The sequence below is a fragment of the Canis lupus genome, chromosome 30, assembly GCF_003254725.2.
Source record: "Canis lupus dingo isolate Sandy chromosome 30, ASM325472v2, whole genome shotgun sequence".
Classification (NCBI taxonomy): domain Eukaryota; kingdom Metazoa; phylum Chordata; class Mammalia; order Carnivora; family Canidae; genus Canis; species Canis lupus.
In genome coordinates, this window is record NC_064272.1 from 5,981,014 (window position 1) to 5,995,709 (window position 14,696).

The window sequence follows — 14,696 nt, forward strand, 5'->3', positions numbered from 1 at the left end:
TTTCAAATAAGTTTTTGCCTCTTTTTTTCTCTTTTTTCCTTCTGGGATCCTTATAATGCAAATATTAGTATATTTGATGTCTTGGAGGTCCCTTAAACTGTCCTTGCTTTTCTTTTTATTTTTTAAAGATTTTATTTATTTATTCATGAGACACACAGAGAGAGAAAGAAAGAGAAAGAGAGAGAGGCAGAGACACAGGCAGAGGTAGAAGCAGGCTTCATGCAGGGAGCCTGACGCAGGACTTGATCCTGGGTCTCCAGGATCACGCCCTGGGCTGAAGGCAGTGCTAAGCCACCCAGGCTGCACCGGGTGTTCTGATCAGGTGATTTCCACTACCTTGTCTTCCAGGTCACTCTCTGTTCTTAATCATCCAATATGCTTTTTATTTCATTTATTGTGTGTTTTAGCTCTGGTTGGTACTATTTTACACTGTTAAAGTTTTCACTTCATCCATTGTTCTCCTGAGTTCAGTGAGCACCTTTATGCTCATTACTTTAAACTGTTTTAGATAGATAACTGCTGTTTCATTAAGGTCTTTTTCTGAGGTTGTGTTTTGTTCTTTCATTTAGATTATATTTCTCTGTTTCCTCATTTTGTCTCTTTGTGTCTATGCATTAGGCAAATTGGCTACCTGTCCTAGTCTTAAAGGGGTGGCTTTGTGTAAGAGATGTCCTGGAGGGTCCAGAAGTGCAAATCCCTCCTGATTGCCAGAGCCACATGCTCATGGGTCATTTTTTTGTGTAAGCTGTGTATGCCTCCCTATTATGGGACTCTGCAGTGAGTGAGGCTCTCAGTGGAACACTGCCAGCATTAGCAGGTTAGATTGAGAGTTTAAAGATGCTGCCTGCAAGTATCAGCACTAGCAAAGTAGAATGTGGTCTCTAAAATGTCACCCAACACTGTTTCCATCTCTAAAGTATATCTCAGCAGCTGCTTGCCTCTGTGGCAGACACCCCAGGACTAGTGTAGTGAGTGGACACTATGGTTTACCTATGGTTTGGGTACTTTTCCAACTTGCATTTTATCACTGAGTCCTGAGACCAGTGAGTCCTTTAAGAACAGGTATTCTGTTGCCTGTAGCTCTATTGTTTTCCTAGATATAATCTGTTTTCAAAGTCTGGCGTTTTGGGGGCTCATCTCTTTTGTGCAGGATATAAGGGTTGGAGTTCCTGGTGTTGAGTTCCAGCCCTTTACTCCTCAGGGAGAAATTCCATTTTTGAGATTCTTTCCTAATTGCATTGCCATGCCTGGTGTGCCAGGTGTCCTCTCACCTTTGGTGAGAAGAGGCCTCTGCCACTCCTACTCCTCTTGATGCTGCCTCTTAGTTCCTTCTTGTGGAGTCTCTGTTCATTCAGTTTTCAGGGCTTTTTCTGAGGAGATTATTCCTCATGTAGCTATCTATTTGGTTTTTTTTTTTTTGTTTTTTGTTTTCTTTTTTTTTTATTTATTTATGATAGTCACACAGAGAGAGAGAGAGAGAGGCAGAGACATAGGCAGAGGGAGAAGCAGGCTCCATGCACCGGGAGCCCGACGTGGGATTCGATCCCGGGTCTCCAGGATCGCGCCCTGGGCCAAAGGCAGGTGCTAAACTGCTGCGCCACCCAGGGATCCCCCTATCTATTTGTTTTGACCACAGGAGGAAGTGAATTCAGGATCCTCTTAGGCCACTGTCAGAACCCTTTTCTGAGAAAAAATTTTTAGCATAGTAATAGAATAGCTGTAAGGCAGAGTTGTAGACTGTCATTCATGTATTTTCTTTTAATAAACATTTACTCAGCACCTCTATGTATCAGGCATTATGATATACCTGGTTCTGGATGAATAGTTCAGTACCCTATATGATCAGATATAGAATATTTTCAGAAGATTCTTATATCCGTGATACTAATCAGCTTCTCAGATGGGGTAAGCCTGTTTGTATTCTCCATGTGCATCAGGTTAAACTTGAGGTGTGTGTGTGTGTGTGTGTGTGTGTGTGTGTGTGTGTGTCCAGGTCATTGGAGTGACTGTTGTATGCAAGGAACCCAGATACTCTAAGAGCTATGAGTTACTAAAGAAGTAATAGATGACATGATTGGGGATCTCAAGAAATGGAATAAAGTTCAGTTGTTTGGGAAGTAACAATTCTTTTGGCCTCTGAAACTGAGTAGGGTTGGTTTATGTATTGGGTCTCCAGTTTAACCTGATTGAATTTTTTTTAAGATTATTTATTTAAGTACCCCTGGGTGGCTCAGTGGTTGAGCATCTGCCTTCTGCTCAGGGCATGATACCAGGTCTGGGGATCAAATCCCAAATCTGGCTTCTTCATCCTCAGCCTGTATCTCTCCCTTCTGTGTCTCTAACAAGTAAGTAAAATCTTTAAAAATTATCTACTTAAAAAAATAATAAAGATTATTTGAGAGAAAGCACAAGTCGGGGTGTGGTGGAGGACCAGAGAGAAAGAGAGAGGCAGGAGCCCTATGTGAGGCTTGATCCCAAGGACCCCAAGATCGTGACCTCAGGTGAAGGCAGATACTTAATTGACTGAGCCACCCAGGTGCTTCTTAACCTGATAGACTTTCAGTGAGAAAAAGGAATTTGAGAATATAAGGAAAGTTGTGAAATGTAGTGCATTACAAATGTCTTAACATAGTAACTTAGGATGTTTTCACTATTGATCTTAAATTTATACAGAAATCCAAAATGAGTTTTGGTACGTGGTTTTCTTTGAACATTCAGAATGGAGTGGATGTATGGACATGTTGACTCTTTACTAGCCTTAAAACTTAGGGAATTTGAGAAAATACACCTTTAAGAAATACCTTAATATTTATCTTCTCATCTTCATCTTTTTTCATCATGTTTTAGGTCAAGGAGGTTGTGTTTTATTCTTTATTCCTTAGTCTGGATGATGTCTAAAAATTCTTATAGGCTATTTTTAGGGCAGTTTTGTCCTTTCATTTGATCCTGTTCAATTGATTATATGAATACATGCAATTGTACCCTGAGTTTCCCTATTAAATTGAATATATCGTTATCATTTACCCCCCCATTTCATGTATCTGAGATTGTTGAATGACTTATAAAATATTGTTCTACAGCATTTAAACTCTTTGCAGAATATTTTATCATATAGGTATATTCAATTGATATTGAGATTTTCTTTAATCTTGTCTTACCCTTTAATGAAATCTTCAGCAGCTAAATTTTTGTTTATGTCTGTGATATATTCCTAAAATGGAATTTCTTCATGAAATAATATGTGTAAATAGATTTTAATGTTTTCGATGCATACTCCAGATGCAACTCTAGAGAGTTGCCCTTCAGAAAGATTATAAATGTTAGTATAGTTAATCTGATTTATTATTTTGCTAGTATTGAGCTAGGAGTGAGTATAATTTTATAGTTTGGTTTTTTCACTGATTGTATTGTGATCATTATCTCATACCTCTAAAAGTTTTATTTTAATATTCTTTATAAAATTATTTTTTAATTTTTTTGAGATAAAATTCACCATCTTAAAGTATACCATTCAGTGGTTTTTAGTATATTCACTATATTTTTGTAACCATTACTACTGACTAGTAAAGTTCCAGAACCTTTCTTTCACCCTAAAAAGAAACATGTGCCCATCAGCAGTCATTCCCAGTACTCCCTACCTTCTTTCTCTGGCAGCTACTATGATCTCTTTCTGTCATTTTGGCTATTTTGACAGTTCATGTAAGTGTAATCATACAATATGTGGCTTTTTTATGTATGGCTTCTTAGCCTAAGGCTTTCAAGCTTCATCCATTGTTTTTGATATAATCTTTTCAGTATCCCTTTTATGCCTGCATTATATTTTATCCTATAATGATACCATAATTTCTTTAGACATTTCTTCCTGTATTAACAACCACTAGGAATATTAATTAATATATGTATTTTTTATTTATACATTTCAAAGTGTATTATGGTGGATTCCTAAGTGGAAATTTGCTGTGTCAAAGGTTATGACTTAAGGTTATGACTCTTAATGTTCTGATTCCCATGGCCAAATTGTTTTCTGCAAAGTTTATATGAATTTAAACTTCTACCAGTAGGGTAAATAAAATTTTGTCCTCACTTTAGCTTCCTTAATATTTAGAATATTGACAATTTTATTGCTAACTTGATGGTTAAAAAAGACTAAATTGTTTTAAGTTGTATATTTTCATTATTGGTAAAATTCAGCTTTTTTTCATAGGCTTATTAGTCATTTGAATTTCCTCTTGTTTCGAAATTTCTTTTTGTCTTTTTTCATCTTAGAGTCTTCCTGTTTTCCTTTTCATTGAGCTTTTTATATAGCAAGGAAGTTATCTAGTTGCTTTATTTGTAGAAACTATTTTCACCAAGTTTTTAAAATTTTGTTTTATGTTTTTGATATATGGAAATTTTTATCTTTATAGTTAAAATGTTCAATTTAAAATAAAACCTTAAACAGTGAACTCTATTATGCCTTATTATTGTTCATTTTCTTATAAATAGCCGTTTATTCCAACATCATTTAAAAATTAATACATCCAAAAAAAATTAATACATCCTTTTTTTTTTTTTTACTCCCCACCTCCATTTCTCACTGGTGTTTGATATTGTCATGTATTGCATTCATATACTTATGAAGCTCTGAATCTTTTTTTTTTAAGATTTTATTTATTTATAGAGACACAGCTAGAGAGAGAGGCAGAGACACAGGCAGAGGGAGAAGCAGGCACCATGCAGGGAGCCCGATGTGGGACTGGATCCCGGGTCTCCAGGATCACGCCCTGGGCTGCAGGTGGCGCTAAACCGCTGCGCCACCAGGGCTACCTGAAGCTCTGAATCTTAATTGCCCATTTTGTTTCATTAGTATATTTTTTCCTCCAAGTTCCATTTAATTAGACTGAAATAGGATAGTATATCATTATCTGTACATGTGCCTAGAGGTCAGCTAGACTTTTATTAGTAGGTAGGCAAAACTGGGACTTTGTGTATTTAGGGAAACTATTTAAACTTTCCAGGTCTCATTTCTTTATCTTCCAAAGGAGATGATAAAAGCAACCACTCTAAAAAAGATGTTCTAAGGATTAAAGAACTGATTAAATGGATAGTGTCCTGTCACATTTAATAAGTACTTAAGGAATGTTAGCTGTTAAAACAGTGATGATGATTTCATATTACATAGTAATATAGTAATATCTGGTAGAACTCTTTTCAAAATTCTTTTAGTCAAAATTACATATTTAGCTTCTGGATTAACTTTAGATTCCTTTTTTTTTTTTTTTTTTCCTTTACTCCATCTCCTCAAAAACCATTCCAGTAGGATTAAAATAAATCTGTAAATTAATTTGGGGGAAAAATAAGAATACTACGTGTCCCTATCCAGAAACTTGGCATTTCTCTTGATTCCTTCAAATTTTGCTTTTGTTTTTATAGGATTTACTAATAATGTTTCCTTCTTAAAGGTCCTATATGTGTTTTTGGTTAAAGCTTGTTTTAGATATTTTATTAGCTAATATTGATGGAATCTTTTTATATTATTTTAAATGACTTGTTATTTGTAGTTATGTATTCTTTTGGCATCTGTTGGTCTCTTTTTTTTCATTCTGCATACAAATGATGAGATATTTAAATGTTTTGCTGTTTTCTGTTTCTTTGCTTATACATTATCTTTTTTTTCTTTCTGAAGATTATGATTGCCATTGTTCTTTCACTGAAATGTTCTTTGGCTCCTTTAACCCCTAACTTTTGTTATTTAGGTAAAAACAGATGACATAGCAAGAATTTACCAGCCTAAGCGTTATGCTTTATCGCCCAAGACAACAATTACACTGGCACATTTACTTGCTGCACGTGAAGATCTGTCTAAGATCATTAGAACAAGTAGTGGCTCCAGCCGAGAGAAGACAGTGTGTGCCATTAATAAGGTTGGTTTTTCTTTCAGTACAGTGGAGAAAGAATTTATAATCTCTTCATTTGATGTTTTTACAGATTTTAATCCATTTTTCTCTTACAATCCGGTAAACTAGAAAAGAGAGTGGTCAAAGTATTTCAGTTCATCCAGGCTGTTATGTGTTTTGTGTGTGTGTGTGTGTGTGTGTGTGTGTGTGTGTTTATTTGAATTTCTGTATTCATAAATCAAACTACAGTTTTATTTGAATTAGAGGAATTAAGAATTTTTTATCAGTGGCTTTAGCAAGAATTATTTGCCTTCTTTCCAGGAATGTATTTATAATTTTTGTCAGTAAAATCCTGTGGTAGTTGTTTCAAGTAGTGACAGATTCCTTATATCCTTGGTGTAAAACAAGTACATGCTTTGGAGACCTGTAGATCTGGATTCACATCCTAGCTCTATCATTTACATGGATGAATCACCTCGGGCAAGTTTACTGAATCTTTTGGAGATTCCATTTTCTGATTAAGAGTATGGATTCATTTCTCCAACACTGCTTTTAAATAAGCTCAAAGAGACTGAATCTTTTACAATAGCAATAGCAGTAATTTAGATTTATCAGTTTTACTGGCGTGTGTTCTATATTTAGAGCACTTTATGACAGACTTTATCACAAAAGAGCAAAAAGTCAGAAGAGATTTTGGCAATTTTAAAACATTGTTACTCACTCATGAAAACAGTGTCCTTGATACAGTCAGTATATCTTGGTAGAGGGATGATTGTACATAAAGTCAACTTGTTAATTATTGCTGTTAGTCACCAGTGTTTGTTCCTTCCTCTTCCATTTTAGATCAACCTCCTCTATCTTTGGAAAGTATTCTGTCTAAAAATACATTATTTAGTATCTTATATCAGGTTATGATCTGGTCTTGCCAGATTAAGAGTTCTACTTTTTAAAATGATATTGCCCATCTCTTTTCAAATTTATAACTTATAGTCTCTTTGAAAGCAGTCTTAATCAGTTCTTGGAGTAGCAGCATAGCATATTTATTTGGTGGAGAGGCCAATGAAAATAACAACCAAAAAGGCTGCTTTTTGCATTTGGTAATTAGGACATTATTGGTGACTTTAAAAGAATGCATTCTTCAAACATTGCCCCACAGTAAGGAGGATGTTGTACTTTTTGTCTTTAATTTACGATGTAAATTACTAAAACATGGTTTTGATTAGAGGATCAATGGAAGTAGAACCCATCTGATTTGTAGGTCATTTTTGTTGTGGCAGTTACCTTCTTTCCTGAAAGAGACTAGCAGGAAGCTAGTCTAGCTTCCTTCCTCACCATTGTCTGTGTTTATGGATATATATAAAGTAGCTCCTTTTTACAGCAGGCTGGGAACTTAAACTCCTCCTTGGCTTATCCTTCAAGTATTGTAAAGCATGGTAAAGAGAGCCTATCAAGACTTTATTTTTTGTACAATTATATAGTATCATTACTGAATGTTAGTGGGCTTAAGTTTCATAAGAAAGGAATAGTTCATTGAGAATCCTTGTATCTCTAGAGTGATACCATGGATTATAATCATTATATTCATCTTTAACATCTCATATTCAAGTGTTACCATATATACTTCATACTTTGTTAAAATAACACATGTTTAGGAATATAGTCTTTTATTGGATAATCCATGACCAAGTGAATGGTAATGGGAAGTCTAGAGTTGTATAAATAGATACGAAGTTAATGAATATAGTTTATGTATACTGAAAATGTTCTGCTAAAAATATTTTAGTTTGGTGAGTACTGCATTTGTTACAGAATTTGGTAAACAAATTTAAACAAGAGAAAATTAACAAGCCCTTAAGTCTCAGTAATATTCCCCATATTGTTTTAAAACAATTCCATGTTGTGAGGAATTTGTCATACAACACATTTATATTTTCAGTATTAATTTGTATTGCATGTCTCATACTTTCATGTCCTTAAATATTTGGCTTCTATTTCTTTATTAGAACAGTAAGTTCAATATCAGTTGAATTCTTTATGTAAATTGTAATTTCTAAATATATTAGAAACTGAAAGACAGTGTTTCTTCACACAGGTGCTGATGGGAAGGGTGCCTGACCGAGGAGGACGGCCAAATGAAATTGAACCACCACCCCCTGAAATGCCCCCTTGGCAAAAGAGACAAGAAGGGGGCGGAAGGGGTGGTTGGGGTGGTGGGGGTGGTCGAGGAGGTGGTGGGGGTGGAAGAGGTGGTTGGGGAGGCGGCGGTGGTGGTGGTAGTGGAGGAGGAGGAGGGTGGGGAGGAAGTGGGGGAGGGGGAGGTAGAGGAGGAGGTTTTCAAGGCAGAGGAGATTATGGTGGGAGGGGAGATTATGGTGGAAGAGGAGGGGGCTATGGTGGAAGAGGAGGCTATGGTGGAAGAGGTTATGGAGATCCATATGGAGGAGGTGGTGGTGGATATAGAAGATATTAAAAACTACCAAAATTAGATAGCAGTGCTTACTTCTTGGCAGAGACATTAGGTGTAGTGTTGTAAATAACATACTTGGAATGTCATCTCTGAAGTAAACACCATGTTAGATTCCCTGATAACATTCTTGAATTGGGTTAATATGTGAGAGCATTGTTTTATACTACCATTTGATCTCTTAGGCAAAGTGATGATTTTTCCATATTCTGTGTATTCTTGAGCATGTCTTTTTAAAACAAAAAATGAGCAAAAATTATTTTTAAAAATGTAAATATTTATTACCATCAGACTTGGAAAATGGAAAGTATTTTATTGTCATGATTGAATTTAGATTGTTACCTGTATTTTATTCAGGTTTGAAACACAAATTATCCCACTTGTTATGGAAAGGAATATAGACTATTGTCTCATCTGTATTCCTGTGGCTGTGTTTTGTATTTGATAATTATACTTCATGAAATAGGGAACGGAACTGATCTGATAGGTAGTTGTCATGACTTGTTTGTTTTTTTATAGGAGGCAAGTCCTCTGACCAGGATTCTGTTAAAGTTCATTAATTGAAGCTCAAGCCTATTTTTTGCTATGTATATTTATTTTCCAAGTGGATTTGAAATCTGATTTTGTTTAACAAAGCAAAATTAAAGAATGAGGTCAGAATTACTCTAAAGGGATGAGGACAAATAATAATTTTACATGGTGATGTGAAAAATACTCATTTAAACTGGTCTCTTCATCATTTGTGCCATCACTTTAGGTGTTTGGATATCAAAAAGCAGATTAAGCTGTATTGCCCAGGATTAGGACAGTAATTTCCAGTTTCAGTCCATCGGAGGTAGAATTGGGGCATCCCTTGGAAATTCTGATTCATAGCTAGATTTTGGAAACAGGGAATGGTTACATGTAGTTTGGTGGTTGGAGGAAGTAAAGATTTGGGATAGAGTTGTGAATTTGAATCATGGCATTAGCCCAGAGGTGCTGTGGGCTGAAATGACCATAGCTCTCAAGGATTGATTTGTCCTCATTTATCAAATGAGGAATATGACACTTGTACTCTTCTCAGATTGTTTCATAAAGATCTAACTACAAGTGCAATTTATTGAGGGCTTGTTGTGAATGGTTTAAGAAGTGGGCTAAGTAATGCATTTTCCTCTTAGTATAGAGAGTTAGATAAGAGAGTCACATATATTTTTTCATTCCCACTGTAAAATGTGTATCCTAGTGTGGGCTCCTGGTTGACACCTGTACGTAACAACTTTCTGTGATCTAGCAAATTCAGCAGCTAGAAAGCTGATTATCAGTGGACACATCATATTTGATATTTGGCAGTGTCATTGTTGTTGTGTTGTTTGCTTTACAGTAAACCCTGAACTGAAATCTAAAACAATGTTAAAACTTTAAAAGTAAATATTGTGTATACTGCAGTCTTTGCCATGTAGTTTTCAAGCTAACGCTTCAAAGAAGTTTGTTCAGGATAGGGAAACATACTTTAGGTTATTTGTAAAATAGAATTTAAAAATGTGTTTATATTTAATGAAGATACTTAATTTCATTTGTGATAGTTGGGAAAAAAGGCTTTCCATAATTAAAACATTTTTTTCAATAGCTATGAACTCTGAAAAATAAATAATTTCTAAAAATATGTAATCAAAGACTACTGGAGTAAGACCACTGACTTAAAAGGGGTTTATAACTACCTTCAACTTTTTATCACTAAGGGTTTATGGCAAACAATGGCAGAAACATTAATTTGTCCATTTCTGTAAGATTTCCTTGTATTTTCATAGGAGTGCTCTTGAGTATTGTGCTCACTTTAAATCTTTTTATTTATTTATTCATGACACACACACAGAGGGAGGCAGAAACACAGGCAGAGGGAGAAGCAGGCTCCTTGCAGGGAGCCCGATTGTGGGACTTGATCCCAGGACCCTGGGATCATGACCTGAGCTGAAGGCAGACGGTCAGCCACTGAGCCACCCAAGGTGCCCCTGCTCACTTTAAATCTTGTCCAATTTTATCACTGGCTCCTGAAATCACTTCTATTTACACATTCTTATAAATTTCACTTGAATGAAAAGCAGGATGATTTAGACCCTAACATCTTATTCTTCCCCGGAAGGTAGGATTTTCATGATACTCTTTTTTTAAGTAAAAATTTCTTTGGTAGAAGAGTGTGCTGAGCAATATCTAGACTAGCAGTAGGCAGTGTGGGGTTTTGGTATCAATAGCCATAATTTGAAAATGTGTTATAAATTGATTGTGGTACAAATGTAGAGTATGATGAATGGTACTTCACTGCTTCCTACAGTCTAAACCTTTTTATGGACCTCCTCTTCATTCCTTTTTGCCTGGTTCTCAATTTCATTTTTCCCTATTACCTCATTTATCCTCCCCCTCCCCCCCTTTTTTTCTTCCCTGCCTTGGTCTAGTCTTTGGTATCTTATAGCATCTAAACACAAGACCTTACTGAGAGATTCTGGATTAAAGTAAGGAATCTCTCATCTGTACCATGTAAAGAATATGTATCCCCATCCATTTTATGTCTAAAGAAGGTACAATAACCCAGAAAAGATGTGTGACCAGGGAATGTTCTGAGCAACGAGACTATATATGCCTTATAAGGACACACAGTAGAGAAACGGGGGATGGAAGAAAGGAGGCAGTTTAATCTCTTCAGAATCAGGTTGTCAATGTGACTTATTTTGTAAGAAGTATTAAGAATTGCCAAAATGATAAATATACCCACATCCAAATATAACAGAATGCATCCTGTAGTGGAATTTACCCCGCTATTCATTGGTCTGGTTAAACAAAAGTTGGCTGGCAGTTAAGGGAAAGTCCTGACCATCTCTTAATCACTCTAATCATGAACACAAATGAATTGCTCTGGGGGGGTGGGGTCTATATTAGAACTATCCTCTACCAATTTCATGGACAACTCCAAAGTTGTTCTTTACTTGCTAGTTTTCTTAGAACTATGGAATTAAAGACAAAAGCCACAGAGAAAGGACCACCTCAAATCTATCTCCTTCATTGTTAAGTATTTATAGACAGTATTTGGGGACCACTGTAAGTCCTTATGCAATAAGATAGGAAAAGGTTGAATATTTCTGTACTGTTACTTCAAGTTATAAAAAGGTTTAGAAAAACTTACACCGAGTAATTTTTTCCTTTTCCTTCCAGGAAAACCCAGTTAATAGAATAGGGGGGAGTGGTGTCAGCTGTGGATTGTAGTAAAAATTCAAGAGAAGCTTCTACATATTCATAACTAGAAGAAACAACACAGCTATGTGGTAGGGATCTGAATTTTTTTATCATACAAATATTACACAAAGAAAACTTACATTAGATATCAAAAAAAAAAAAACCTTTACAATCTGTACACTTGTTTTTTCCTTGCAGTTCTTTTACATTATACATCCTTTAGACAGAAATTCACAAATGGTCAGTAAAAAGGCAAGTTAATTACCAAAGAAAATGAGAAATGACGTTGCTGTTGACAAAACAAGATTTGTCCTTGTTTTGACAGATAAATAGGTGCTCAAACTTATTTCGAGTCTAGGCTTGCTTGACAAACCAAAAGTTTCCAGAAATATTATTTCTATAGATTCTAATCCCATGTAGTTCAGTGCAAATAATATTATTTAACATACTATTCTTCTTTGGCCCTTGCTGGACTGTAAAAACTTATAACAAAACTGCTTCCTATCCATTTCAGTGATAAGTTCTGGAATGCTTGAGACCCTCCAGCCATATTACTTTGACTGATTAAGGAGCTCTAACCTTTGGAATTCTAGGATTACAGATTATGTACACAAGAATTAACTTGGGATCTCTATTTTGGATGGAGGGAAGGAGAATGAAAAAATTCGTGTTATGTGACTATGCTTATGAAGAAATTGAGCTGTACCACCTTTGGTCTATATCAGAGGGAGAGAATAATAATGAAGAATGTGAATTTTAAAGATTATCAGAAATTAATGTTTGTTACTTACATTATATGGACAAAGTGCTTCACCTGGTGATGGACCAAAGCAGCCTGCTATGGAGATTTCTGAGTTTGGAATTCGGGTAAATTTTTGTGTAAAGCAATTCTTTAAAACACTAACAGAAAGCTACTTACTAGCTTTGTCACTAACAGTATGCAAATAGGAACTGGTCTTCATCAAAGAAACTTCTTAAATGGTCTGAATCCTCCAAGGAAGTTACACTGTATATATACTTTGTATTCTGATTAAGATTTGGTATTGCTGGCTTTAGGTTTCGAACTTTAATTGTGGAGATTATGTTCTTAGCAATTGGTCAACTTGTGTATGAATTTCAGATCCGCTTGGTACCAAGCTTTCTAAGCATAGAAGGTAAGTTCCCCTCAAAAAGAAAATTTCATGAACTTTTTAGAGAAATCAAGAGTCTGATAAATTTTACAGATCGAGAGTTTGTAAACAGTTGCCCAGACAACTAAATGAGCCCATTTATCATTAACTTTCATTAATAGAAAACTCATAGGACTCTTAATTGTGATTTTGCTAAATAGTACAGTTTACATTGTAAGCAATTTATCTTGTAACAAACTGAGCTTTATATTTGTGGATTTGTGTAAATGACAGAGTTGTTTAATTCACTTCCACATTTTATGAAGGAGGAAACAAAATTCCAAGTCACATGCATACTTGATATTGTATATACATGATATATACACATATACACACTCTCAGGTCTTATTGAAGCCTCTGATCCAGTTAGCTTATTTCTAAATAATATTAATAGTGAAGACAGTATAGCACAAATTCAGTTCAAAATAGTTACTTCAAAAAAAAAAAAAGGATAAAGATGGCACATGAAAAGTTAAATAGACTCTTATCAAAAAGCCATAAATTCCTAATTCTATCCAATATAGATATAGAAGGACAAACATCATGTTTGTAGGGTTTTTTTTTTTTTAAGGTACCTGGCCATTTGCGTATGAGGTGGTATTAGCTATGTTTCCAGATGTTTCATTTGCGTACTTAACAACGGTAAGACTAAAACTGAGTTGACCTGTAATTACATAATGTCTTGGTCACTTACCCCGTGCCCCCTCCCCCATTCTGTGGCTTCATCTTCAGAAGTGTATTCCTAGGGTAGATATCCTCATGTGAATATGAGCCTAGTGAGGAAGGAGTGGGGAAAAATGTAACTGATGAGATCTGAGGTAGTGAAGTGGGAACCAGATTCGAAAAGAAGGCTGGAAGATAGAGGAAGTAAATCTATTTTTAGAATATATCTTTCCATTGTGAGCAAGCTTTGGATGGAACAAAACAAACCCCTCAGTTCACAGAATACCCACAGAAGGAAGCAAAAAGATTTTCCAGGGATTTTAGTTCTAAGGAAGAAGTAGCTACACAGGCCACATAGGAGAACCAACCTTATCGGAAATCTGTAGTCATGTTTTTATCAAGCTGTTGGTGTTATTCCCGGGGGGAAGAAAAAGTTTGGTATGAATGGGAAAAATTTTTGCATTCTTTAGCTTTCCTACCCTTTTTTTTTTTTTTTTTTCTTTCCTACCCTTTGATTCAACTGACTAGGAGTCTTTCAAGTAAAAAAAAAAAAAAAAGAATGACTTGCTTTTCTCTTTTAAAGTACCCTTTTTAAATAGCTGGACACTCAAAGATTCCCCAGGGGTTTGTGTTACTGGTTTTATTTAAGAGACCTCTGATAGACTTGACACATTGTACTCCTTCAGTTTCTGGGCTAAGAACAGTCACCTTGTTCCATCTAAGACATGATTGCTTCTTGCAAGTTGGAGGGTTTCTATTTTCTTCTGTGCATATTTCAGTTGGATCTTCAGAGCATCATTATCTGCTTTCAGGGTATTTATTTCCTAAAGGGAAAGGAGAATGAGGCATGTTAATAAAGCAGCAATGAATAGCAAATCAGTTACAACATTGGAAGTACTACACTTGATTGGCATTTTCTATTCACTGTGGCTGAGAATTAAAAACTATTTTCAAGACAGTTATTTTGCTCTGAATAGAAAATAACAAGTTAAATACCAAGTAAGCATGTGCAAACAGCAATTAGTTTTTGTTATTGAATTAAAGGTGGCTAGCAGGTGGAATAAACCATTCCCAGACAAGACATGGATAATAAAACCTGCGGATGCTGCATAGTGGGAGATCTAAACTTAGCAGAAATGGAGTCTCTGGTTAGGTCTGAGGTATGAAAACAGTGACTCAGTACTGTCATACAAAATATTATAGTTTAAGTTTTTTTTCTCCAAATCACTGAAAACTAATGGACTCCTTTGATAAAGAATTTTATTCTACCCCCTAAACTGGGATTTAATTATCCAATTCTCTGTGGCAGTTGATTTCCAG

The 14,696-nt window shown here is 35.4% G+C and overlaps 2 protein-coding genes across 4 annotated transcripts in view; one reads left to right on the plus strand and one right to left on the minus strand.

Moving 5' to 3' along the window:
- The window catches only part of FAM98B (family with sequence similarity 98 member B), a 41,241-nt gene extending 27,376 nt beyond the window's left edge, over positions 1-13,865 (plus strand). Inside the window, exons 7-8 of the mRNA XM_025473242.3 lie at positions 5,736-5,903; positions 7,969-13,865. Of these exons, the coding sequence (XP_025329027.1) occupies positions 5,736-5,903; positions 7,969-8,346 (546 nt within the window). The 3' untranslated portion in view covers positions 8,347-13,865. The remainder of the gene's footprint in view (positions 1-5,735; positions 5,904-7,968) is intronic.
- The window catches only part of RASGRP1 (RAS guanyl releasing protein 1), a 95,100-nt gene continuing 92,033 nt past the window's right edge, over positions 11,630-14,696 (minus strand). For all 3 annotated transcript variants that reach the window (XM_049104360.1, XM_049104361.1, XM_035709111.2), the window contains exons 17-18: positions 14,085-14,200; positions 11,630-13,486 (exon numbers count right to left, since the gene is read on the minus strand). In XM_049104360.1, coding sequence (XP_048960317.1) covers positions 13,471-13,486; positions 14,085-14,200 — 132 coding nt within the window. In that variant the 3' untranslated portion in view covers positions 11,630-13,470. The remainder of the gene's footprint in view (positions 13,487-14,084; positions 14,201-14,696) is intronic.